We start from the raw sequence: 24,980 nt of genomic DNA, 5'->3' as shown, positions 1-24,980 counted from the left end.
TCAAACCAAATCCAAACATCTTAAAAATACCTTACAAAAGATAGAAGAGAGTTTTAACAAAAGACAATCACGAGATTATTACAAACCCTTTGTTAAATACCTTAAAAATATGAGCCCCCAATATTAATGCTGAGAGATAAATCAGGACGGTTAGCCCATAGTAATGAAGAAAATGCAGAGATCCTGGCAGAGACATTCAACTAACTTTCAAATCGCGATGATCCACTGGAAACGGAAGTAAATAATGACACACCCATTTTAATCACCCCAGATCTAATAGATCTTCCAGCTGTCAAGAATTCACAATTAAGGAACTAAAAAGTGATAAGGCATGTGGTGAAGACCTAGTCTTTGCAGAAATCTGGAAAAATGGAGGGAAACCAGCAATCATAAGTCTACATCAGCATCTAGTCAAAATGTGGATCACAGAGAAAATCCCAGAACATTGGACCTTAGGCGTAATCCATCCACTATTCAAAAAAGGAGATAAAACTAATCTAGACAGTTATAGAGGAATAACCCTTTTGGACTGCATTTACAAAAATTTTCTCCTGTATAATTTACAATAGGATGAGAAACATTCTGGAACCATAACTTGGAGAATACCAAGGAGGATTTTGCCTATGCAGAAGTTGCCCAGATCAAATTCTCAGCCTGAAACTAATAATGCAATATTACAAATACAGAAATAAACAGCTGTTTATTTCATTCATAGATTTCAAAAAGGCTTATGATAGTATACACAGACCCACTGTTTAAAAAATACTCAGATCAAATGGCCTTCGTCCTAAATTAACAAAAATTATTGAACAAACTTTAACCAACACAATTTCAAAGGTAAAGTTCAGGGGAGAAATGTCGAATGCCTTTACAATAAATACAGGCCTCAGACAAGGTGATGGATTATCCCCTCTGCTTTTCAGTGTGGCTCTAGATTACATCATGAAAATTTGGCAAAAAGAAAACCCACCTAAAATATAAATTGGAGTGAAACTCTCAATAAGGACAAACTGCTTAGGGTTTGCAGATGATTTAGCTCTCTTAGCCCTTGACATAGAAGAAGTCCGTGTTCAAATCACCAATCTCCTGAAAATTGCATTAAAAATAGCTTTACAAATATCCTTTGAGAAAACTGAGATCATGCCAATAAAACCCCTTGACATAAGCTAAGTCATCATAAATGATTAAAAAAATTAACATAGTCATACAATTTAAATACTGTGGAGAAATCATTATGCACAACATAACCGAGAAAGCAACATGGATTAAATAGAACCAACAAAATGAAAAAAGCACAATTTCTAACCTGGTCAACTTATAACAAAAAAATGCTTATCAATAGACACTAAGATCCAACACTTACAAAACTGTAACTTTGCCCAAAGCCACTTACGCTTGTGAAATCTTGTACCAAATTAAAAATGAAAGGAGAACTGATCACCTCCTCAAAACTGAAAGAAAAATTATCAGAACTTGCATAAATAAGAAGTACCAGGTTGAAGCAGTCTGGAGAATCCTCCCCACTGAATCTGTCTATCGAGAGTGACCCAGTTACCAGCATAATGAAGGAAAAAAACCCTCTTATTTCTTTCACATCTTATGATTACCAGAAAACAGGATTTTAACACAACTAGCGATGAGAAATCTGGGAAAGAAGACAGGAGGGCATTGGGTCAAAGAAATTCAAGAGGATCTCAAAACAGTTGGACTCAAAATTACAGATGCAGAGAACAAGAATAAAATTACCACCCTTCTTAAGAATCACCAATTTTTAACTGAAATCATACACAAGGCCTGTAAAAATATCAGACGAATTAAAGACACTGCGATCAGAATGAATGAAGAAGTACTGGGCAGATAACAAGAATCAAACAGTACAACCTTCAAAGAAGAAAGTGTACACGGAAGACTCAAGTGATCCAATGTGGCCAATAAAGTTAATAATAATAATAATAATAATAATAATAATAATAATAATAATAATAATAATAATAATAATAATAATAATTTTATAACCTTATAGCTCACATTTATTGGTAAAAGTTGTACAAAACAAAGCACTTGAAAAATCTAAAATCATAAATACCTCCATTATTGCACAAAAATTTGGATCAAATATAAAACATCAAAAACATTTACAGTTTCTTGATTTGACTCTTTTTATTAGAGATATATACGAATTCATCATTATTTTTTAAAATATTTTTTTACTACTGGCTTTATGTAGCTCCGACACATATAGGTCTTATGGCAATGGTGGGGCAAGAAAGTGCTAGGACTGGGAAGGAATTGTTTGTGGCCTTACTTAAAGATAGCCCCAGAATTTGCCTGGTGTGAAAATGGGAAATCACGGAAAACCATCTTCAGGGCTGCCTACAGTGGGGTTCGAACCCACTATATTCCGAATGCAAGTTCACACCTGCCTGCTCCTAACAGCATGGCCAACTCACTTGGTAATTCATCTTTAAACCCTCAATCAGTCAATACTGATCTGCATTTAGTCACCCATGAGGCAGATTCCCTATCTGTTGTTTTCCTAGCCATTTCTTAAATGATTTCAAAGAAATTGGATGTTTATTGAATATCTCCCTTGGTAAGTTTCCAATCCTTGACTCCCCATCCTATAAACGAATATTTGCCCCAATTTGTCCCTTTGAATTCCAACTTTATCTTCATATTGTGATCTTTCCTACTTTTAAATGTCATTCCACATCATCTTTCACTGACAGCTCGGAATATACCATGTAAACGAGCAGCTCGTCTTCTTTTTCCCAAGTCTTCCCAGCCCAAACTTTGCAACATTTTTGTAATGCTACTCTTTTGTCAGAAATCATCCAGAACAAATTGAGCTGATTTTTTTTTTTTTTTTCTTTTTTTCTTCTTGAATCAAGTAATCCTGGTGAGGGTTCCATACACTGGAACCATACTCTAGTTGTGGTCTTACCAGAGACTTATATGCCCTCTCCTTTACATCTTTACTACAATGCCTAATCACCCTCACATAACCATGTGCGAAGATCTGTACCCTTTATTTACAATCCCATTTATGTGATTACTCCAATGAAGATATTTCCTTATAGTAACACCTAGGTACTTACAGTGATCCCCATAATGAGCTTTCACACTATCAATGCAGTCATTAAAACTGAGAGGACTTTTCCTATTTGTGAAACTCACAACCTGACTTTTAATCCTGTTTATCATTATACCATTGCCTGCTGTCCATCTCACAACATTATTGAGGTCATTTTGCAGTTGCTCACAATCTTGTAACTTATTTATTACTCTATACAGAATAACATCATCTGCAAGAAGCCTTATCTCGGATTCCACTTCTTTACTCGTATCATTTATATATATAAGAAAACATAAAGGTCCAATAATACTGCCTTGAGAAATTCTCCTCTTAATTATTACAAGGTCAGATAAAGCTTCGCCTACTCTAATTCTCTGAGATCTATTTTGTAGAAATATAGCAACCCATTCAGTCACTCTTTTGTCTAGTCCAGTTGCACTCATTTTGCCAGTAGTCTCCCATGATCCACCCTATCAAATGCTTTAGATAGGTCAATCGCGATACAGTCCATTTGACCTCCTGAATCCAAGATATCTGCTATATCTTGCTGGAATCCTACAAGTTGAGCTTCAGTGGAATAACCTTTCCTAAAACCGAACTGCCTTCTATCGAACCAGTTATTAACTTCACAAACATGTCTAATATAATCAGAAAGAATGTCTTTCCAAAGCTTACATGCAACGCATGTCGAACTTACTGGCCTGTAATTTTCAGCTTTATGTCTATCACCCTTTCCTTTATACACAGGGGCTACTCTAGCAACTCTCCATTCATTAGGTATATCTCCTTCATGCAAATAATAATCAATTAAGTACTTCAGATATGGTACTATGTCCCCAGAAATTTTACCAATTCCGGCCGCTTTTCTAGTTTCATTTTGTGTATCTTATTGTAAATGTCATTGTTATCGTATGTACATTTTAATACTTCTTTAGCATTAGTCACCTCCTCTATCTGGACATTATCCTTGTAACCAACAATCTTTACATACTGCTGACTGAATACTTCTGCCTTTTGAAGATCCTCACATACACACTCCACTTGTTCATTAATTATTCCTGGAATGTCCTTCTTGGAACCTGTTTCTGCCTTAAAATACCTATACATACCCTACCATTTTTCACTAAACTTTGTATGACTGCCAATTATGCTTGCCATCATGTTATCCTTAGCTGCCTTCTTTGCTAGATTCAATTTTCTAGTAAGTTCCTTCCATTTCTAACTCTATTTCTTTCCAGTCTGCACCTCCTTCTTAGTCTCTTTATTTCTCTATTATAAAAAGGTGGGTCTTTACCATTCCTTACCACCCTTAAAGGTACAAACCTGTTTTCGTATTCCTCAACAATTTCTTTAAACCCATCCCAGAGTCTGTTTACATTTTTATTAACCGTTTTCCACCGATCATAGTTAATTTTTCGAACCTCCCTTATGCCTGTTTTATCAATCATATGGTACTGCCTACTAATCCTACTTTTAAGACCTTCCTTTCTATCACATTTATTTTTAACTACAACAAAAACAGCTTCATGATCACTAATACCATCTATTACTTCAGTTTCTGTTCCCAAGACAATGGGTTCAATCCTGGCTTTAGGTTGGTGACATTTAAGGGTGTTAAATATGACATCTGCTTGTTGTTCTATTACACTGGTGTCTCTTAAAATCTTTAGCATTTTTAACAATGTTATTGAAATATTCATCTCTTTCTTCATGTTTCACTTGCTATGGCAGTTCACCGATCAGGAGAAGTAGTTTTGTCATCTTCTCACAAGTTCTACTGCTGTGATAGGAAGCTTCTTGTCATGTGGCAGGTGTTCAGAATGACAGCCTTCTGCATATGTGGAGGTGTATACGTGATGTCCAGATCCGGCAGGTGTTGTTGCAGCTTATTGTGCACAAGTCCTGTGGCAGAGGTCAGTAAAGGCCTTATTCTTGCGAGGACCATTTTCCACAGTTTTCAAACTTCTGCTATGAGGTCAGTGTACTTTTCGATCTTCTGGACACAGGCCTGGTGAACATTGCGATCTGAAGCGCTGCTACATCCAGCAGATCAGTCTTCGTAAGATGTTTGTCAATAAGGACAATATCTGGCCTGTTTGATCTGATGGTCCTGTCTGTCTGTCTGTCTGTCTGTCTGTCTGTCTGTCTGTCTGTCTGTCTGTCTGTCTGTCTGTCTGTCTGTCTGTCTGTCTGTCTGTCTGTCTGTCTGTCTGTCTGCAGAGATCGGTTCCAGTACAGCTTGAACCTTCCATTTTCGAGCACATCCTCTGATTCTCTACTCATTATATGGGATATTATGATCATAAGTCCTGACTTGATTCCCAGCTCTTGATGCACAATTTTTTCTTCATCATGCTGATAAGTATATTCTTTACCTGCCATGGCCTTACATGCACCCACAATATGTTCCGTCTCGACTGTTTCACTGCATCTCCTGCATCTGTCATTCACTTCTTCCTATAAGACATACTTGCTGTAATTAAGAGTGCTTATGTCTCTATCCTAGATTACTTTGTGAAGGTATTTGTGTTCTAGCCAGGGAGTGGATTTGAGTCTGCCATAGCTGACATAGCTGGTGCAGATATGAACCATGGAGTTCTTTCTGCTTCCTGGCATGCTCTAGTTGTTCCATGTTGGTGAATTTTGGAGGAGGAGTTGACATGTAAGAAGGTGGTAGGAGAAGAAAAGAAGAAGAGTTGGGAAGAATTTACACAAAAAATGGAAGCGGATGTGAGTGGCAGTAAAAGGATGCTGTATGGACTTATAAGAAGTAAGAGGACAGAAAGAGGTACCAAAAAGCTAGTGAAAATGGAAGATGGGGAACTGTTAACACACCCAGAAGAGATCAAGAGAAGATGGAAGGAGTATTTTGATAAGCTATTGAATGTGAACAACTGTTCCGGGGAGATAGAAATAATACAGTGTAAGGACTCAACAACAGAGGATGATATAACAATGCGGGAAGTGGAGTTAGTGGTACAAAAGATGAAAATGGGAAATGCAACAGGGGTGGATGAAATCAGTGTGGAAATGATAAAGGCTGCTGGACCTGTTAGTATGCAATGATTGTACTGACTAAGTGTATGTGGAAAGACAAACGTGTACCAGAAGACTGGAAAAAAGGGATAATAATATCAGTGTTTAAGAAAGGGGACAAGAATGTTTGTGCTAACTATAGAGGAATCACACTTATATCGTAGGCAGTAAAAATGCTGGAACAGATATTAGAAAGAAGAATGAGAAGAAAGATTGAAGGAGAGTTACAAGAGGAACAATATGGCTTCAGGAGTGGAGGATCCACAGTGGACCAAATCTTTAGCATGAGACAGCTGATGGAAAAGAACTGGGCATATGGAAAGGATCTGGTCATGACTTTCATAGATATAGAAAAGGCATATGATGGTGTACCCAGAGAGAAGGTTTGGGAAACCAGGTTAAAAGAGACTTGGAAGAGAAATGTTAGAAATGGTGCAAGCAATATACAACAACTGTGTTAGAGAGTTAGCAGCCCCCGGGCCATTGAAATTAACCAATTAAGGTGAAAATCCCCAACCCGGCCAGGAATCGAACCCGGGACCCTCTGAACTGAAGGCCAGAACGCTGACCATTCAGCCAATGAGTTAGACAGCAGAGTACTGACCCAGTTGGAAAGACAGAATGGTTTAGGAATAAGACTGGACCAAGACAGGGGAGTGTGTTGTCACCTCTTCTGTTTATTATGGTCATGGACAAAACTGTAAAGGAAATGAAGGAAGCCTATGGAGATAAAGAGAAAAGGATACCGCTATTTGCATATGATGCTGTGATCTGTAGAAAGGACAGCAAAGAAGTGCAACAACAACTAGATCTACTGAACGAAAAAATTGAGAAGTATGGCATGAAAATCAGTACAGAGAAAAGCAACACTATGGTGATGTCGAGAGGGGAAAGGCAACGAAAGGGTACTGTAAAAATTGGAAGTCAGAGTCTGGAAATTGTGGACAGCTTTAAATATCTAGGAAGTGAATTAATGCAAAATGCTAGGGTGGACATGGAGATTAGCAGGAGGGTACAGCAGAGTAATGCATTCTACCAAAGTGTAAGAAAACGTGTTTGGAGCAAAGAAGTACCAAGGAAAAGTAAAGAGATAATGTACAAAATGTACTATGTACCCATACTGACTTATGCAGCTGAGACTTGGACTTTGACTAGCAGGCAAGAGAGTAGAATTCAAGCCAGTGAGATGAAATTCCTAAGAAGTATGATAAGAAAGACAAGGAAAGACAGAGTGAGAAATGAAGATATTAGGAAGGAAGTTGGGATAGGAAAGCTAAATGAGAGAGTTGAAAAGAATAAACTAAGGTGGCTTGGATATGTAAAGAGGATGGAGGAGAATAGAATTCCAAGACAGATGCTGGAGGCAAAGTGCAAGGGCAAGAGAGCAAGAGGAAGACCTAAAACAAGATGGATTGAATCAGTGAAGAGCGGCAAAAGAAGACGAAATTTAGACTGGGACAAGATCATGGAAGAGAAATGGTGGAAGGAAAGGGGAAGATGGAGAAGTACCATAAATACCCCAACTCGGCAGGAGCTGGATATGGGGAAATGATGATGAGTTGACATGTTTTTAAGTGGGGTAAACTCATCATCATCATAATCATCATCATCATCATCAAAATTTCTTACCATCGGTTCCTTGGGTATAAACTTGCATGAGTTGGTTTTCTGTCTGCATGTAGTCCATGTAGTTCCCAGTGGGTCAGTATTGACTTCTGTGATATCCTTTTGGGTCTCTACTAGCCAACCTACTTTGGTTTGTCAGGTTCCATTGATTATGAGGAAGACTTTTTTGACAATTGTGAGTTCCTACACCTTTTCCGTGCAACTGAAGTGAGTCATTTTGTCAAGTGAATACAGTTCTTCCCAGCTTTTGCACATCAACTTACCAGTTTGGGTTTTGGGTCCAAATGTTTTCCTCAGTATCTGCTGTTTTCTTTTCTCTGTGTCTTTGATGCTGATGTCTCAGCCACTTGGAGTCCTTCTCAGATTTTTAGTAGTGTTGGAGTTAAGCTTTGGTGGAAAGTAATTTCTTGTTGTTGATGTTCCAGGTGATTGTATGGGCTTTACATAGTTTTTCTGCACGTGTTGGCTACTCTTTCGTTGGCAGTGTTCCTGATAATTTTACTAAGTATTTGAAGTGATTATTTTGTGTGATGTTGCCATGTGTGTTTGCAAATAATCCCTGTTTTGGGTTCTTGGAGTCCATGTACTGTGTTTTCCCATAAGAGATTTGGAGGCTGATTTTGATGACGATCTCATATCTCCTGAAGCTTTTTGATGGCTTATCTGGCATCCTTGGGAGTCCAGGTAATTATTACTAGATTGTTAGTGAAGGTGTGGCATTTTAAGTTGATCTACTTACCTTTTGTTCCCATAAATATTTCTGGTATTTGCCATTGATGCTTTCATGGCCCGTAGTTATAGACATGATATAGGCTTTTGGGCTTATGCCGTGTCAAGAAAATAAGGTGAAATTCTTTACGTTTCACAGAGAACTTAGCTCAGCGTCTTCAGAAGAAAATCTCGACTGTTCACGAGAAAGACTTCTCAAGAATGAGGTTTGAATTTAGACTTTATAATAGAAGTGGAAGTGGTACGTTCATTCGTCACCAGATGGCTCACCGGACATGGTACAGCGCTAGAGTTTGAAGCGGAAGCTGACAGAAGCATCAGAATCAGTCAGAGAGGGAGTCACATATGAAAGTATGACATAGACACAAGCCTGGAATGGAAACATCTGGCGATGAGGAACGTACAAATTTGGAAAACACCAAAACTAAATAACATTAGTGAAGGGACAGGGAAGGGAACTACGTACGTAAATCCTTAATGGCTGGCAACCACGTATTACTTAATAGATAGTCAGTGTCCTTGTTGAAATTGTTAGGTTTCTACGTATTCCACAACTTCCCATATAATCCTGGACCTATTGCTGATTTGTCTGGCTGGTTGAGACAAATATTTCGTTCGTGTTCCTTGATACGAGTACCAATGGACCAGCATGTTAGGCCAATGTATACCTCACTACAAGTACAGGGAATTTTGTATACCCCAGGATGTAAAAGTGGGGACAATTTGTCCTTGGTTTTACCCACATTGTGAGCAGTTTTAGTCCTGTTGCCAAACACGGTTTTTATATTGTATTTGCGGAGGACCTTGGCAATTCTGTCTGTGGTGTTGTGAATGTAAGGCAGGTAGGCAGTTCCCTTCACTTCTTCTTTCTTTGAGCTTTGCTTGGTTGTTTCTCTGGGATGCAGGGCTCTGTGAATCTGCAAATTGTTGTAACCATTACCCTTCGACGTGACTTGTGCGTGTATCCATCTCCAACTGGATATTTGATGGCTCACAAATTTATCTCACGCTGTTGGTGAGCGTTGTGAGAATGCCTTGTTTTTTTTGCTGGATGGTGGTGAGAATCTGCATGAAGATAGCGATTTATGTGGATAGGCTTACGATAGACGGTATGTGCTAAGGAGCCGTCCGGTTTCTTTCTTACTAGAACATCCAAGAAAGGAAGGCATCTGTCTGACTCCATCTCCATAGTGAATTTAATTGAAGGATGTTGCTGATTTAGGTGGTTTAGAAATAGATGAAGTTTCTCAGGACCTTCTGTCCAGACCACAAATGTATCATCAACATACCTCCATGAAATCATCATCGGTTTGATGGGCGCCGAAGCAATAGCCTCCTCCTCAAAGTGCTCCATAAAGAAATTAGCCACAATGGGCGAAAATGGACTTCCCACAGTCTGTCTGTTCATAAAAATTCCCACCCCACAAGAAATAGCTGGAAGTCATGCAGTGATAAAGTACAGTAGCTTATAATGTCCTCAGGGAACAGATGTTCACTGAAAGACATGACCGAGTCAATCTGCATTTTAGTGAACAAGGACTCCACATTGAAACTCACCATAAGTGCATTAGGTTGAAGGGTTATAATTGATAACTTGTTGGCAAAATACCGAGAGTCCCTAATGTACAATCAGTACATCCTATGTGTCGCTGAAGCAATTTGCTTAGGTATTTAGCCAGAGCATACGTAGAAGAACCTATCGCACTAACAATAGGTCTGAGAGGAACATCTTCTTTATGGATCTTAGGAAGTCCATATAATCTAGGTGGCACTGCGTCCCCCGGGGACAGATGTTTAGCCTCCTCTTGTGGAATTGAAGATTGCCTCAAGAGCTTCACGGTGGCGTTGCACACACGAGTGGTTGGGTCACGTGAGCTCAGTCTGTAAACAGGCTCTGACAATATAGCCGAGATCTTATTCTATACTCGTCAGTGTCCACAGTCACATTACCTTTATCAGCTGAGAGAATGGTCAGTTCAGAATCATCTCTAAGTTCCTTCAGAGGTCTTCTCTCGCCTCTTGTTAAATTGGGCATGGGTACAACAGTAGACCTTATGAGTCTCACACATTTCTGTCTTAACTCCTCAGCCTCATTCGTAGGTAGTTTGTGGATGGCTGCCCCAATGGAAATAATTAACTCCTCATTGGGAATTTTAGAGGGAGCAACAGCGAAATTAAGACCCCTAGAACTGCCCTTTGTTTCTTGTCCATGGATTTCTGGGAAAGATTGACGACAGTTTTACTAGCATCTGGGTTAGTACGAGAGACCACCTGTTTCTGAGCTAGTCGAAGGAACTTAGATTTCTGTCTGAATGACACCTGGTTGAATTTTCGTTCAGCCTGTATAGCAGTAATGTGATCGAAAGACAATGACAATTCCTGTGTGAGAGTGTTGCTTAAGTGCAGGTGTAAATGAAACAACTCTTGGGAGAATGAGTCCAGTTCCTTACGAGAAAAAGAACAAAGAAAGAAAAGTTAGCTAACCAATATGTGAAGAGAAAGAAAAAGGATAATAGATAGCATCAATTATAACGTCAGGCCCACTCCCCACCGCTCCCCCTCCCATCCGCTTAAATTGTTAGGTCTTATGGGTAATATTCTTTCTGTTAATGGCTGGCCAGTAAGCGGATAGTTTTCCTCCGCTTTATCATTTTATGTAAGTCCAAGTATTTTATATCATGTAGTATCTGATTATGTATTTCAACTAGGTAAAATAGCTTTTCTTTATTTATTCTTTTTCTTTTTATAGTACTAAAGGAGCATTTGCAGAAACATAACGGGAGGTTTGTTCCGCTCTGATTCAAAAAGTCCGGTCCTGCAACAATCGAGCAAACGTCATCTGCCCTGACGGCACATGCATGGCTAAAATTTTTTAAAAATATATATTACAACAATGAACACATTCAGTGCAACAAAGGGTTATAACTTCCAAGAATGTCAAATTGGACGTAAGATAATAGCTTCATAGTGACAACACAATGCAAGCAGTGACAAGTAACATTTTATCAGTAATCGACACAGCTAGTGGATCCATCCAGGGTGATGATACACGTTGTATGAGTGCAAAGAACAGGAGGAATGAGTGGACGATTCAAGAGTGTTATTAAATTGTTCCATGCCTTACATGTCGGGTTACAACAGGCATTATTATACAAAAATGCAAAGTGTACATATAGTATCTAGAGTTGAGGTTAGAAAGGACAATGCTTAATGTTAATGTGATAAGATGTTCTAGCTTGAGACTTAGGTAAGGTAGATTTTGATGTAAATACGCTGACGAAGGGAGTTAATGCTCCCGAAACACGTACGTATAAATTATTCAAATATTCAAATATATTGACAGGGCGGACCAAACAATCACCCGTTGTACGTTATTGATCCTGTAAATTTGGTAAATGAACTTATCTTTATTTCTAGTCCAAGTTAAGTCTAAAAAGTTTAAGGAGTTGTTGACCTTGTCCTCTTTAGTAAACTGAATATTGTGGTTAAGGTTGTTAAGGAGCCTGAGTACGTTGTCACTGTTATTCAGTTGTTTATCTGTGATCGCGAACATGTCTTCCACAAATCTTAGCCAGAGTTTTATGCCGTTAATTTTATTAATTACTAATTTGGTTTCCATATCGTCCATAAAGATGTTGGCAAGAACGCCGGAAATTGGGTCGCCCGTTGCTAGTCCTTTTTGATGATATATTTTATTATTGAATGTGAAATAGTTATTGTTAAGTTCTAATTTCAATAAATTAATAAAATCGTCTATTTCGCATCTGCTTAGATTGTTATGTTTCATAAGGTTAGATTTCACAATGTTAATTGTGTCATTTACGGGTATGTTCGAATACATGTTAGTGATATCATATGATACCATGACATGATTGTCTGTTAGCTTGAATGTGGACAATTTGTTGCAGAAGTCGACAGAATTCTTTATGTAGGCTTTATTATTGAATTTATAATGTTTGTATAGGAAACGATGCAAAAATTTTGAAACATTATATGTGGGACTATTTCTACAATTTATAATGGGGCGCATTGGTATCCCTTGCTTATGTATTTTTGGTAGAGTTCTGGCTGTGGGCAGCTTAGGGTTCATTATGGTAAGTTTCTGTTGTTCATGTTCTTGTAAGAGAAAAGAAGACTTTTTTAACAGGTTCTTAAGATCTCCTTGGATTTTTAACATGGGGTCTTTTTCCACTATATTATATATTTCAGCGGAAAAGAAATCTTCAGTTTTGCTAATGTATTCTTCTTTATTCATTAGCACCATTGTGGGACTTTTGTCCACTTTTGTGACTATGATATTGTTATTTTTGATTTTACTCTTTATTCCGGTTATCTGTTTGTTAAAGTTTGGTATTGACTTGGATTTCAATTGTTTAACTAAAGAGGGGAGGTTCTTCTTTACTTCGTATTTCACGTCATTCCAATGTTCGATAGGGAGTTTTAAAATACTAGATTCTGCCTTGGCAATACTGATAATGAGGTCATCAGACTTATTGGGGTTGGGTCAGTTAAATTTCATACCTTTATTCAAGAGGTCCATTTCGCTGCTAGTGAATGTGGTATCAGATAGATTCACAGTGGTAGGAGTGTTGTTTAACTGAGGCGTATGTGAATTATTCATTCTGTGAGATTTGACGGACTTTGTTTTTGAATCCTTGAGGAATTTTAGTTTTTTCTCCGTAACTAATTGCTTATTGCTTATTGCTCATTGCAGCTGACACTTTCTCATTAACGAATTTAGAATAGGAGTCCCATTCTAAGGGAGGCAAGCTCAAAGAAGTCTCTAAATGCGCATTATAGAGCTGTGCATTCAAAAATAACTTTTTTTTATAATGTAATTTGATTTTGTTTTTCAACCAAAGTGTCATTTATTTTCTTTTGAGTGTTCAGCAAACTGGAAGAAAGAATGTTTCTCCTTTGTGAGCTTCTTAAGAATTTTGGAATTAGACTATTCTTTAAACATTCTTTTAGAAATGTGATGTCCCTAGATATTTTATTGACCTTCACCTTGAGATTAAGAAATCTATTCTTCGAGTTTGCCTGGTTGGCGGTGACATTACAAGTTATGAATCTCATTATAAAACCGTATTGGATTTCAGAATAAATACACAAGGTTATTTACGCCGATCCAGACGACATTTTATCCATCAGTGCAGTTTGTTTTTCAACCAATTTATGTGATTTTAGCATTCCTCATCATGTTTATTTTATGAAACAACATCATAGTTCATTACAAGAGCTCACCTTTATGTGAATAACTGTTTTTAATCACAAACAGTCTAATGCCATTGAGCAAAGATTATTATGGTCATTGTTTTATACGAACAATTAATCACTACATATTATAGTAACATTGTCCGACTCGTTGGCTGAATGGTCAGCGTACTGGCCTTCGGTTCAGAGGGTTCCGGGTTCAATTCCCGGCCGGGTCGGGGATTTTAACCTTCATTGGTTAATTCCAATGGCCCGCGGGCTGGGTGTTTGTGCTGTCCCCAACATCCCTGCAACTCACACTCCACACAAAACACTACCCTCCACCACAATAACACGCAGTTACCTACACGTGGCAGATGCCGCCCACCCTCATCGGAGGGTCTGCCTTACAAGGGCTGCAACCGGCTAGAAATAGCCACACAAAATTATTATAGTAACATTTTCAAGTAATTCATTCCACTTACATTTTAAGCAGTTTTAAATATCAATATTTGTTTTAATAGACATAGTGTAATATGATTGATTATTTTTAAATTGTTAAAATTCATACTTTATCAATGTAATATTAGACGTTTTTTCGTTATATATACTGGGATCGGGGCCCTGACCCACCATGGATTAAGTTATCTTTAGCTGATGATGCTCACTAAGATTGAGCGAAACATGTCTTACTTGTAATTTCTATTAATGGTTTTATCCTAAATATAAAGGACTATTGTGTATTGGAAAGGTGGTTTTATTAATATAATAACTTCTTATACCAAGAAATTCCCAATAATGTGTCTTTGTTCCCATTCTCTGCCAGTTTGAGTATTAAAATCTCCAAGGAGGATCTTGACTTGGTGTTGAGAGATATTGATGAGTGCATGTTCGAGTTGTATCCAGAACTTCTCAGCTTTATTCGTCAGGTTCAGTGTTGACTGGAGTGTGTGTGTTCACCAGTATGTAGGCCTTATTGACGCATTTCATTACAAGTGGGGAGAAACGTTCCTGAAAATTGATAAAAGTGTATTGACAAGGTGGACCAAGCACAAACTATTTTAAATAGTTTTTTAATAGCTTTAGACAAGTCAGTACAGGAACAAATACAAATATCTATTATGGTTAAGTTTATCAACAGTAAATGTTATGTACAAGTTTAAAAGCATTATGTTCCGAGTTGTCAGTGGAGATAGGTGTGGAATTATATTAGTAGATGAATAAGCTTAAATAGAAATTTTAAAAGTAGAAAAGTTCATAATATGAAGATATAATTGGAATTCAAGATAACAAATAGGGGTAAATATTAATTTATAGGAGGAGGAATTCACCAAGGAAGATGTTCAATAAATTGCCAAGTTCTTTGAAAAGACTAGGTAAACGGTTGACAGGGAATCTGCCACCGAGGCAACAGCCCTAAATGCAGATAATGATGATTGATTGATTTGATTGTATTTATGCTTGACATATGTTTTAGACAAAAATTAACCGATCAACCTGTCGCTCCAGCCTGACATCTGTTGAGAAATCGGCCGCACCTAACATGGGGTACAGACACTGCCATAAAAATCTTACACCCTTTACTCTTATTAGTCTTGAGTGCTGGGCTGCCTCTTCTGCCATGTATTCTGTACTAAAGTCCATCCTCTCCAGCATAGATGCCATTGAGGTATCCACTTTTACCCTGAACTTGTGCGTTTCATATTTATGTCCCATGGAGAGAGGGTGTCTCAGAATTTTAAAGCCCCCTGGAGTAGAGCTACCTGTTGGTCTGCAGGTCCTATTGAATATTGAGACCAGCCCTGCACATGTACAGGGCCCCCCTAGCCACCACTTGGGGAAGTGTCCTGAAGGTTCAGGCTCCCCTTGGCCGCAGGAATAATAAAAATGAGCATGGTGTTATCGTTATTATTGTTGTTAAAAAATAGTTATTTTGAATCCTTGGATGGTATTTTAGTTGTTCACTGCCTACCTGTCAAAGTGACTTTCTTTTTACCATATCTAGTGGCTAAGTGTAAGAAAGAGCCCTGAGCCCTAACATCACCACCAATAGAGACTATATCTAATCTAATCTAATCATTACCTGTGTTTGATTTCTTTATATACTGTATATCAAATTAATGAGGCCATACTTTTTATATTTATTCTGTTGCGACAGTTGTTTGTTTGCCAGTGGGTGGGTATTTGAATGAGTGATTATATTGAAAGGTACATTCTTTTTCCAGTTTCTGTACACTGCTTGTTATTCTTAAAGGATCACTGCATTTATACTTCTCAGTAAATGCTAAACATTGGTTGTACTGTGTAATAATTAATTGTTGTTGTAATCGTGATGATGTCATTTTCCTTTGAACCCTTGTCTGTTGATATACTTGTCTAAATCCTTCTGACCTATGATCCCAATTTAACTTTTTCTTATTCCACAGCTCAGACACTGTCATTGCCGATGGAGATAGTTGTTCCATGTGATATAAAATTTTGGAGTTCATCTGGTGTGAAAAATGTAATTATGTGACTGAAATAATTCAATTGTAACAGATTGTGTAAAGTTTTATTATGTGATTGTAACAAGAGAAGAATATTATGGATGCAATTTCTGTTCTTGGTGAATTTTGAAATATCTTCATTCAGAGTGTCTTATATCGGAAAAAATGATAACTGTGATACAATTGTATAATGTGAATTTATCCAATAAAATTTATGAGTATGTAAAGAAAAATTAGTACAAGGAATATTTTTCAGAGATTCCATTAAGCAGCATTTATTTTTTATACAGTGAAGTAGAATATTTAATTTTCTTAGCACAGATTTTAAAACCTTATTTGTATTGAAAACATTCATAATTGATTTAATAATTCAAAGAAACAATAATTTAGATTATAGAACTGATTTTTTAAAAAATACATTTTTTAAAAGAACTGGTCATCTCTCTTCACAGTAGAGGAAAGGTGTTAATGCTCTCCTTTTTTAACTAAGTATTCAAATTAGCAATGAAGTGTATGTATGACTTGCTTATGCAGTAGAACCTCAGTGACAATAATAGTTTCCATTAACTTCAGTGTAAAATCTTAACTGATGAGAATTGCAGTTAATCCTTTTAACAATACAATTGTATATTTACAACAAATTAATTTTGTTTTTTGTTCCATACCACTTGCAATTTTAAGATTAAAAAATCTCCACAAGAACATTTTGTTTGAATATATATCTACCACCTATTCAGTATTGTACAACTACTCTATTCAGTTATAATAATAGTCAGTTTAACCTTAAATTAGGATATGTTTTGATCCTTATATGGACTATTTTCAGCTGACATCAAGGATACAGGTTAAAATTAAAAGAATACAGATACATTAAAATCAAAATAAAATACACAGATACATTTAAAACATATTATAAAATATTTCAGTTTGCATCTAAAAAAGGATAAAACTGATTCTTGTAGTGTTCTCTAAAAGAAATGAACATAGTGCAAACTTTAATACAATTAAATTAAAAATAAAACACTCAAACATATTTAAAAAATCTTATAAAATTCTTGCTCTATGCATCTAAAAAGAAGATAAAAATGATAATTTTGGTGTTTTATTTTAATTTTAAATTTGATTGTCTTTGTACTATGTTAATTTCCCTTTTTAGAGAACACCAAAAGAATAATTTTTTAATCCTCTTTTTAGATGCCAACTGAAGTATTTTATAGGATGTTTTAAATGTCAATGTCTTTGTACTCTTTTAATTTGTGTCTTTGATGTTAGCTGATGATGATCCATAGGCACAAGGATCAAAACATGTCCTAATTTAAGATCAAATTGACTGTTATAACTGAATATCATTTCATCCTCATCATGACGCACAGGTCACTTACAGGCATCAAATCAAAAGACCTGCATATGGGTGTCCCTGGACACTCCCGGCACTAAAAGCCATACGCCATTTCATTTCATAATTGAATAGTTGTACAATATTGAATGGGTGGATATATAATCATTATAAAATATCAAAGCCATCTTAGTAATGGTGCTGATGGTAGTATTTATTATTAATTATAATAATGGGTGGATATAGGTATATTCAAACAAAGTTTCCTTGTGGAAATTTCTTGATTTTACAATTGTATGAGGTGAAGTTATCAAATAAAATTACAAGAAATGTAACAGGGGAGGCCATATGTTTTTATATTTATTCTGTTGTGTTAGTTGTTTTGTTTGCCAGTGAGTGGGTGTCTGAATGAGTGAGTAATTATACTGAAAGTTACTTTCTTTTTCCAGTTTCTGTACACGCTTGTTATTCTAAAAGGATCACTGCATTTATACTTCTCAGTAAATTTTAGTTTTCTTACACACAACTGAAGTTTTTCGTTTATTTATTTTAACAGTTAATTGTAATCTTTTTAACCATATTGAAAAGCTAACAACTAGGGCCTGGATTTTTTATTGCTTATCATCTTATTATTCTGAAGGCATTAACTGTATTTTAAAGTCTGATTACTCCATTGAAAGTTATTTTTGGGCAGTTAAATTAAAAATTACTTTTAGTTACATATTTTTTCTTACCATAATCACTTTAATTTAACATGAAAAATCTAAATCAATTATCCAAGTATAATTAGTGCTTTCAGTATCTGTGATGGATTCTGTGTATTTAAGCTGGCTTCTGCCATAAATGAGGCAACTGTACTTCAGTTATAAGAAACACTATGTTCCTCTGACACAATAAATCTTAGTTTTGTTATACAAAACTGGTTTTTCATGTATTTAATTTCTTTCAACAGCAAATGTCATAAGACTGGTTATGCTCTGGAAGTTTTTATATCTCTTAACAGAGTATGACATTAAACTAGTTATACTCAGAAAGTAAATTTCATTTGCAAATACATTCTCTCATCAGAAAGTAAGTTTCATTCGCAAATACATCCTGTCACTAAAAATCATGATTGTGTACATGCATAATGGATTCCTTTGTCTGTTCCTCTGACACAATAAATCCTAGTTTTGTTACACAAAACTGAAAGTTTTCATGTATTTAATTTTCCTCTGACACAATAAATCTTAGTTTTGTTACACAAAACTGAAGTTTTTCATGTATTTAATTTCTTTTAACAGCAAATGTCATAAGACTTGTTATACTCAGGAAGTTTTTATATCTCTTAACAGAGTATGACATTAAACTAGTTATACTCAGAAAGTAAATTTCATTTGCAAATACATTCTGTCATCAGAAAGTAAGTTTCATTTGCAAATGCATGCATGATGAATTCCTTTGTCTGTTTACTATACAAATGACAATTGTCCATTTGAGAGAATCACATCATGTTAATGCAGTGTTATTTGTTTGTTTTATTCAAGATGTTAAGGAGCCCACCATGTGTGAAATATGTTTGTTTGTTTGTTTGTTTGTTTGTTTGTTTGTTTGTTTATTAATTGATTATGAAACCAGCAGACATATCATCAACATTGTGAGATGTACAGAGAGAAACAGTGGTGATTCAATGGTTACAAAATATTAGAAACTTAGATGAAAGATGTGGAAATGTACTTGATGAACATCTGATCATTTGAGGTAAACTATGATTTGATGCATGTTGTGATCAAAGAGAATGTTAGCAAGGTAAAATGCTTACAAATTTCACCTCATTCACTACCTTTGTCACAAATTTCACGGTCACATCTTTATAAAATTGCCCAATTGCTTGGACTTTCAAATAATATTCTTATGCTGGATGCAAGAGATTCACACTAAATAACACAAACAGAAACAGTTTTACTCGTGCAGTACTGTGGACAACGTGATGAATTCTGGAACCAGACTCCTACAGATAATAAAATATGGTTGTCAACTGTCACTCTTTAAATTGAGGCAGCTATCAGTTTTAAAAGGTTATTTCTTATGCAGTATTTAAAAGAAGCCTCTTTCTTCTTTCAGATAAAATAACAGGATATAATGTGGAGGAAAATTGGTTTACTGCAGGTGAAAGAGAAAAAGGAAGCCACTTTCAACACTCGTTATGTTTGCAGCAGTTGTCATGAAAGAAGCATGTTAACTGGCATATGCAGGGGCAAACAGTTAACAATGCATATAATAAGTTATCTGTTATTACCACAGTGTCTTTAACAAATGAGAACAGGTCCTCCATTTTTACAGAGTTTTGTTTGAAGCGTGATTTCTATTTTGGATATTAACTAACAAATTCCTCGAGCTCCATTTGTGCTATTCATCTCTTTGTGCCAGCGGTTTCTATAACTAATATATAGTTAAGAGTCACTTTTCATAGAAATTCATCACATGAGGTACCTATGGTACCCATGGTAGATTATGGCATTTATTTCTATGATTACATGTATGCCATAAAAAGAGCTCTGTATGTACTGAAATTTAACAATGAAAAGGCAATTGATACTGCAGTTGAATACTAATTTCTTGCTGCATGGCAAAGAAGAGATAATAGGAGTTGCATGGAAATCTCAAATGCGATACATTACTTGTGCGCCTGACAGTCTAGGGAACACACCTAATGCTCATTAACATAGCAGTGCGAGTGGTGGCACCTAGTGTATATTTATGAACTTTGATCAATGAGCCAGTAATTAACAGTTTAATAAGTTAGCTGCTATTCTGCTGTGCAACGTAATGAAGATTTATAGAGTCGTCAGCTGTAACAAATCAATAGCTATTGAACAGATATTTCACCATTCTAGAAACCAGACTTAAAACTGTTTAGAGTTTTTTATCTGTTATCTTCTAGCTAAATATCCACAGCAGTGTACATTTTGTGCCTCTTGTTCCTTTTGTTCATCTGTGACTGTGCCATTGATGACTTAAAAGGCCTGTCCTTGTCCAAAAAAAAGCAGCTTGATTTGTTCTGGGTGATTTCCAACAAAAGAATAACGTTACAAAAATGTTGCAAAGTTTGGGCTGGGTAGAATTGAGAGAAAGAAGGAGAGTTGCTCGACTAAGTGGTATGTTCCGAGCTGTCAGCGGAGAAATGGTGTGGAATGACATTAGTAGACGAATAAGTTTGAGTGGCGTTTATAAAATTAGGAAAGATCACAATATGCAGATAAAGTTGGAATTCAAGAGGACAAACTGGGGCAAATATTCATTTATAGGAAGGGGAGTTGGGATTGGAATAACTTATCAAGGGAGATGTTCAATAAATTTCCAATTTCTTTGAAATAATTTATGAAAAGGCTAGGAAAACAACGGATAGGGAATCTGCCACCTGGGCGACTGCCCTAAATGCAGATCAGTATTGATTGATAAAACATTCCGTCACATCAGTTGCACCAAGTTGGGCATGGCTGGATTTGGCGAAGTTTCCATCTTTAACAAGTCTCTGTTTCTTGCCTTCGATGTACTTTTTCAAATTGTACAACACCAGCTGAGATGTTTGCATGACAATAAGTGCAGTATTTTCTTGAGCATACCAGATTCCAGTTTATGCCTGTGTTCATCATGACCTTCTTGTGCTGATCTTTGTAGCACTTTAGAAAAAGACTGTGTGGCCTCTTGCCAGTGCTAAGTTCACTGTACAAGAGTTGTCAAGAGTGTCAGTTGTCATTTATACATTGGATGTAACTTGTCTGTCTGAGCTGATGACAGATGATGGAAGCTTCTATGCTGCCCATATGTGCCCTTTTAAAAACTGGTACATTAGTTACATAATTATCTCATCTAGTATTCATAACAGTCTGTAGATTTGCTGGTGAAAGCGTTCCACTTTCTTGATGTCACGGGAGTAGAGGTCTGGGTTTCACATTGTTGAAACAACAGCAGTTTGATACAGCATCAGTTTGGTGCATGTCCTCAGATCTTTATTCAGGAAAGGCCATTGGGGAATATGTCCAAGAGTCACACGGGCAGCACAAATTCTGTTTTCCTCGTCCTCCAAAGTACATCGTATTGAGAGGATACTTCCAAGCTAGGTGAAGTGTTCTAGCTAATAATAGGCGAATACATATAGCTATTCAAGGTTATGGTAACAATCTAAGGAGTTGTCCTGCTGGTTGAAGAAAAACTTCATTTTTGTGTACCTTACCATACCATAACTCTTCAAGGTTTGTATCTTTTGCATTCATTTCAGTGGTTTTTATTCAGCTGATCAATAACTTAATTTAGATTTCTCTTCTGTATTTATTACTTGAATTGATCAATGATCCCAACTAAATTATTAAACCTGAGTACCATTTTCAGATTGCAGAATTAACAGCTCATATTGCAAGCCTTGAAACTCAAATGCAACAACATATTGAGCAAAGGCGAAAGACTGAAGCAGACTTGACTGCAGTTCGTGATCTTTGTGTCAAGCTGGATACCCAGAAAGATAATATGATGCAACAGATTACAGAAAATGATGTGATCAAAATCCATGTAAGTATGAACTATAATGTATCATTGTTATTAAGCATAAGTGTTTGCCCTTTGAATTATCATATCCAAGAACTGGACACCTTACTGATGTAGCCCACGTATTCATAATCAGACCATTATTCTAATTGTTGAACATATTCCCCATGGATAGATCTTGGTAACATCCAAAGGTTTTCAAATTAATTTTTATCCATGTAAGTTTATTTATACAGGCATCACATAATCATATTATTTTTAGACTATTCCAAAAAGTATTTTATTCTTTTATACCTCATCATTCTTGTTTTCTTTGACTACATACAAGATGGGCACAGATGCTATTTGCAGCTAACCTTAACCTGGAGAACAAATACTCCATGAAAAATTTCAGTATAATTTCCTCCCATGAGGGGTCATCTCTTTCTAGAGGTGCTTCTTTGTTCAAAACAATTTGCTAAAGACATTGTAGGTATTGAAGATTCCAGTGGAATTTTAAATAAACTCTCCTAAAGATAGATCAGCCCTGGCTTCTAGTATTGTTTTACATATTGGTACCATAGTACCATAGTGGTGCCATAGTGGAGTGATCATCAAAGCCACAGGTTCACTTCCCGGCTGGGTAGAGGGACTTTAATCTTAAATGTCTCAGCGACTGGGTATTTAACAGTGGTCAATATCACAGTCCAGTCCTGGAATCCCTGGATGCCCTGGATTCAATTTCCGGCCAGATTAAGGTATTTTAATCTTAAACAGTTAATTCTCTTGCCTGGGGGTTGGGTATTTGTACTATCCTCAACATTCCTGCAATTGTTACACACACACAACATTTCTTATATGGGCATTTCTTATAGCAAGATGTTGTGAGACAAGTAATGTTGCACGTGATTAAAAAAGGATTACTGTATCTCACTGAATTGTGCATATCAAACTGATAGTTAACAAATAGTAAAATTGTCTATTGTATGTCTTGAATGCCCATACTGTTTCTGAAATTGAAGGACTGTACATTTATATTAATCAACCTGAAAGTAATTGTGAACTTCAGTAAAAACAGCATTAAAGTATGGCAAATACAGTGTAATGTGGATTCTATTTCAAGAAAAACTTATTAGGTGGTTTCTGTTCAAAGACATAGATGTTTCTGTTCCAAATGAGCCTAAAATCCATGTTAGAAATATTTGAACTTCAATGGTAGTATTGAGAGACTTTATTTGCAAAGTTTGGAACCATGCAAGGTTAAGTTATCATGTGAGGAAGTTTACAAAGGCATGGAAAGAAAGGAAAACAGGCCAAGATACTAAACCCTATTTTACAGATACCCTCAGGATCTATAACATGGACATACAGCTCTTGCCTATAGTTCATGGGTTCAATTCCTGACCAGCACAGGGATTTTAATTCTGGACTCAGGGCTAGAATAGGGTTCACTCAGCCTCATGAGACCAGTTGAGGAGCTCCCCGATATAAGAGGTGGCAGACCCAGTCAAGAAAGCCAAGCAATCGTGGGAGGTGACTACATGGGACTCCATCTGGCTGGAGAGCAGTTGTTGCCCCCCCCCAATTTCCAGTAGTGGTGGATTACTCCGTTGTCTGCACTCAGTTGAGTGATACTAGTTCTATAACCCGCTGTGAGTGGGGGACGCAGATGAAGAATGCACCCACGGTATCTCCTGCTTGTCGTAAAAGGCGATTAAAAGGGGCGACCAAGGGATGATCAAATTAGAACCATGAGACTACTTGTAATTAGTACCATCACGCTGGGAATACCATGGGTCACTTTTACTTGTGTGTGGTACCACTATGTTAGGTACCAAATGGGTTTGTGATTAGTAGTGACAGTATATGGCTCAGGATGCATTTTACAGTACCTATGATTTGTAGCCCATAATGAGCAACACCATGGGATGAGCGACACTATGGTTCTGCCTTGCCTATGCTTAGTACCTACTATGTGAGGAACACTACGGGATAGTGCGGGTCCCTGTGGTTAGTCCACTTATGTGAGAAACGCCATAGGTTTGTGTTGCCTGTAAATAACGCTGCAGTGTGCGAAACACCAGAGGTCTGTGTTACATGTGCGAATTTCATTACCTGTGAGTATTACCATAACATGTGGAATACCGTGAGTTTACACTACTTTTGATTATTACCGCAAATGACAAATAGCATGGTTCTATTTTCCTAACGATTAGTACCATTATGAGGGGCCGATGACCTGGATTTTGGACCCGTTTCGACTACAAGCATCATCGATTCAGTATTGTGCTTTAGAAGCAGTCCCTTGGTCAGCAGTACTGTTGTTTAACGCTAGTTTCTGGGAATGTGGGGCATTGCGGGTCGGATCCACTGATTGTTTCAACTTCATATCCATCCATTCATTCTTCATCCTCACGTTTTCAAATTCTGGTCAGTGGAGCATTATGGATTTTTAAATTATGGTAACATTTTGTCTAATTTTGTACCATTAGGGGCCGATGACCTAGTTGTTAGGCCCCTTTAAACAACAAGCATCATCATCATCATCATCATCATCATCACCACCACCACCACCACCATCATCACTAGTTCTATAATATGCCATCATATGCGTCTTAATTACACAACAGGATCACTTCACCTTGACACTAACTAGTTCTTGTTGTATATTCACTTGACACAACTGAGTTTTTTGCCTTTATTGCAGCTGCATATTGATTCCTAATTCTACCCAAAAACTTACATAAATTACCAGCACAATTCCATTCTTTCACTAACCAATTTAAATTTTTTTCCTCATTATCTGGTTGAGTTATCACTTTCAGTTGCTTCTCTGACATAAAGTTAAGGCTCTCTTTGTACTTTTCATTACACACTGTCAGTAAATGAAAAATCATCTCTTTTTCCACCACATAATATAAAAAACATATTATAATTTAACTTAGTCCAACCCTTATTCATATAGATTCCTAGCATCCACCAGATTAAGCCTCTT

The 24,980-nt window shown here is 36.7% G+C and overlaps 1 protein-coding gene across 1 annotated transcript in view; it reads left to right on the top strand.

The window, feature by feature from the left end:
• Nucleotides 1–24,980, top strand: part of LOC136866120 (centrosomal protein of 135 kDa) — a 670,869-nt gene that overhangs the window by 525,862 nt on the left and 120,027 nt on the right. The window contains exon 19 of the mRNA XM_067142807.2: nt 21,854–22,030. Within this exon, the coding sequence (XP_066998908.2) occupies nt 21,854–22,030 (177 nt within the window). The remainder of the gene's footprint in view (nt 1–21,853; nt 22,031–24,980) is intronic.

Source organism: Anabrus simplex, chromosome 3 (assembly GCF_040414725.1).
Source record: "Anabrus simplex isolate iqAnaSimp1 chromosome 3, ASM4041472v1, whole genome shotgun sequence".
Taxonomy (NCBI): Eukaryota; Metazoa; Arthropoda; class Insecta; order Orthoptera; family Tettigoniidae; genus Anabrus; species Anabrus simplex.
This window is presented reverse-complemented; position numbering and strand designations above follow the sequence as displayed.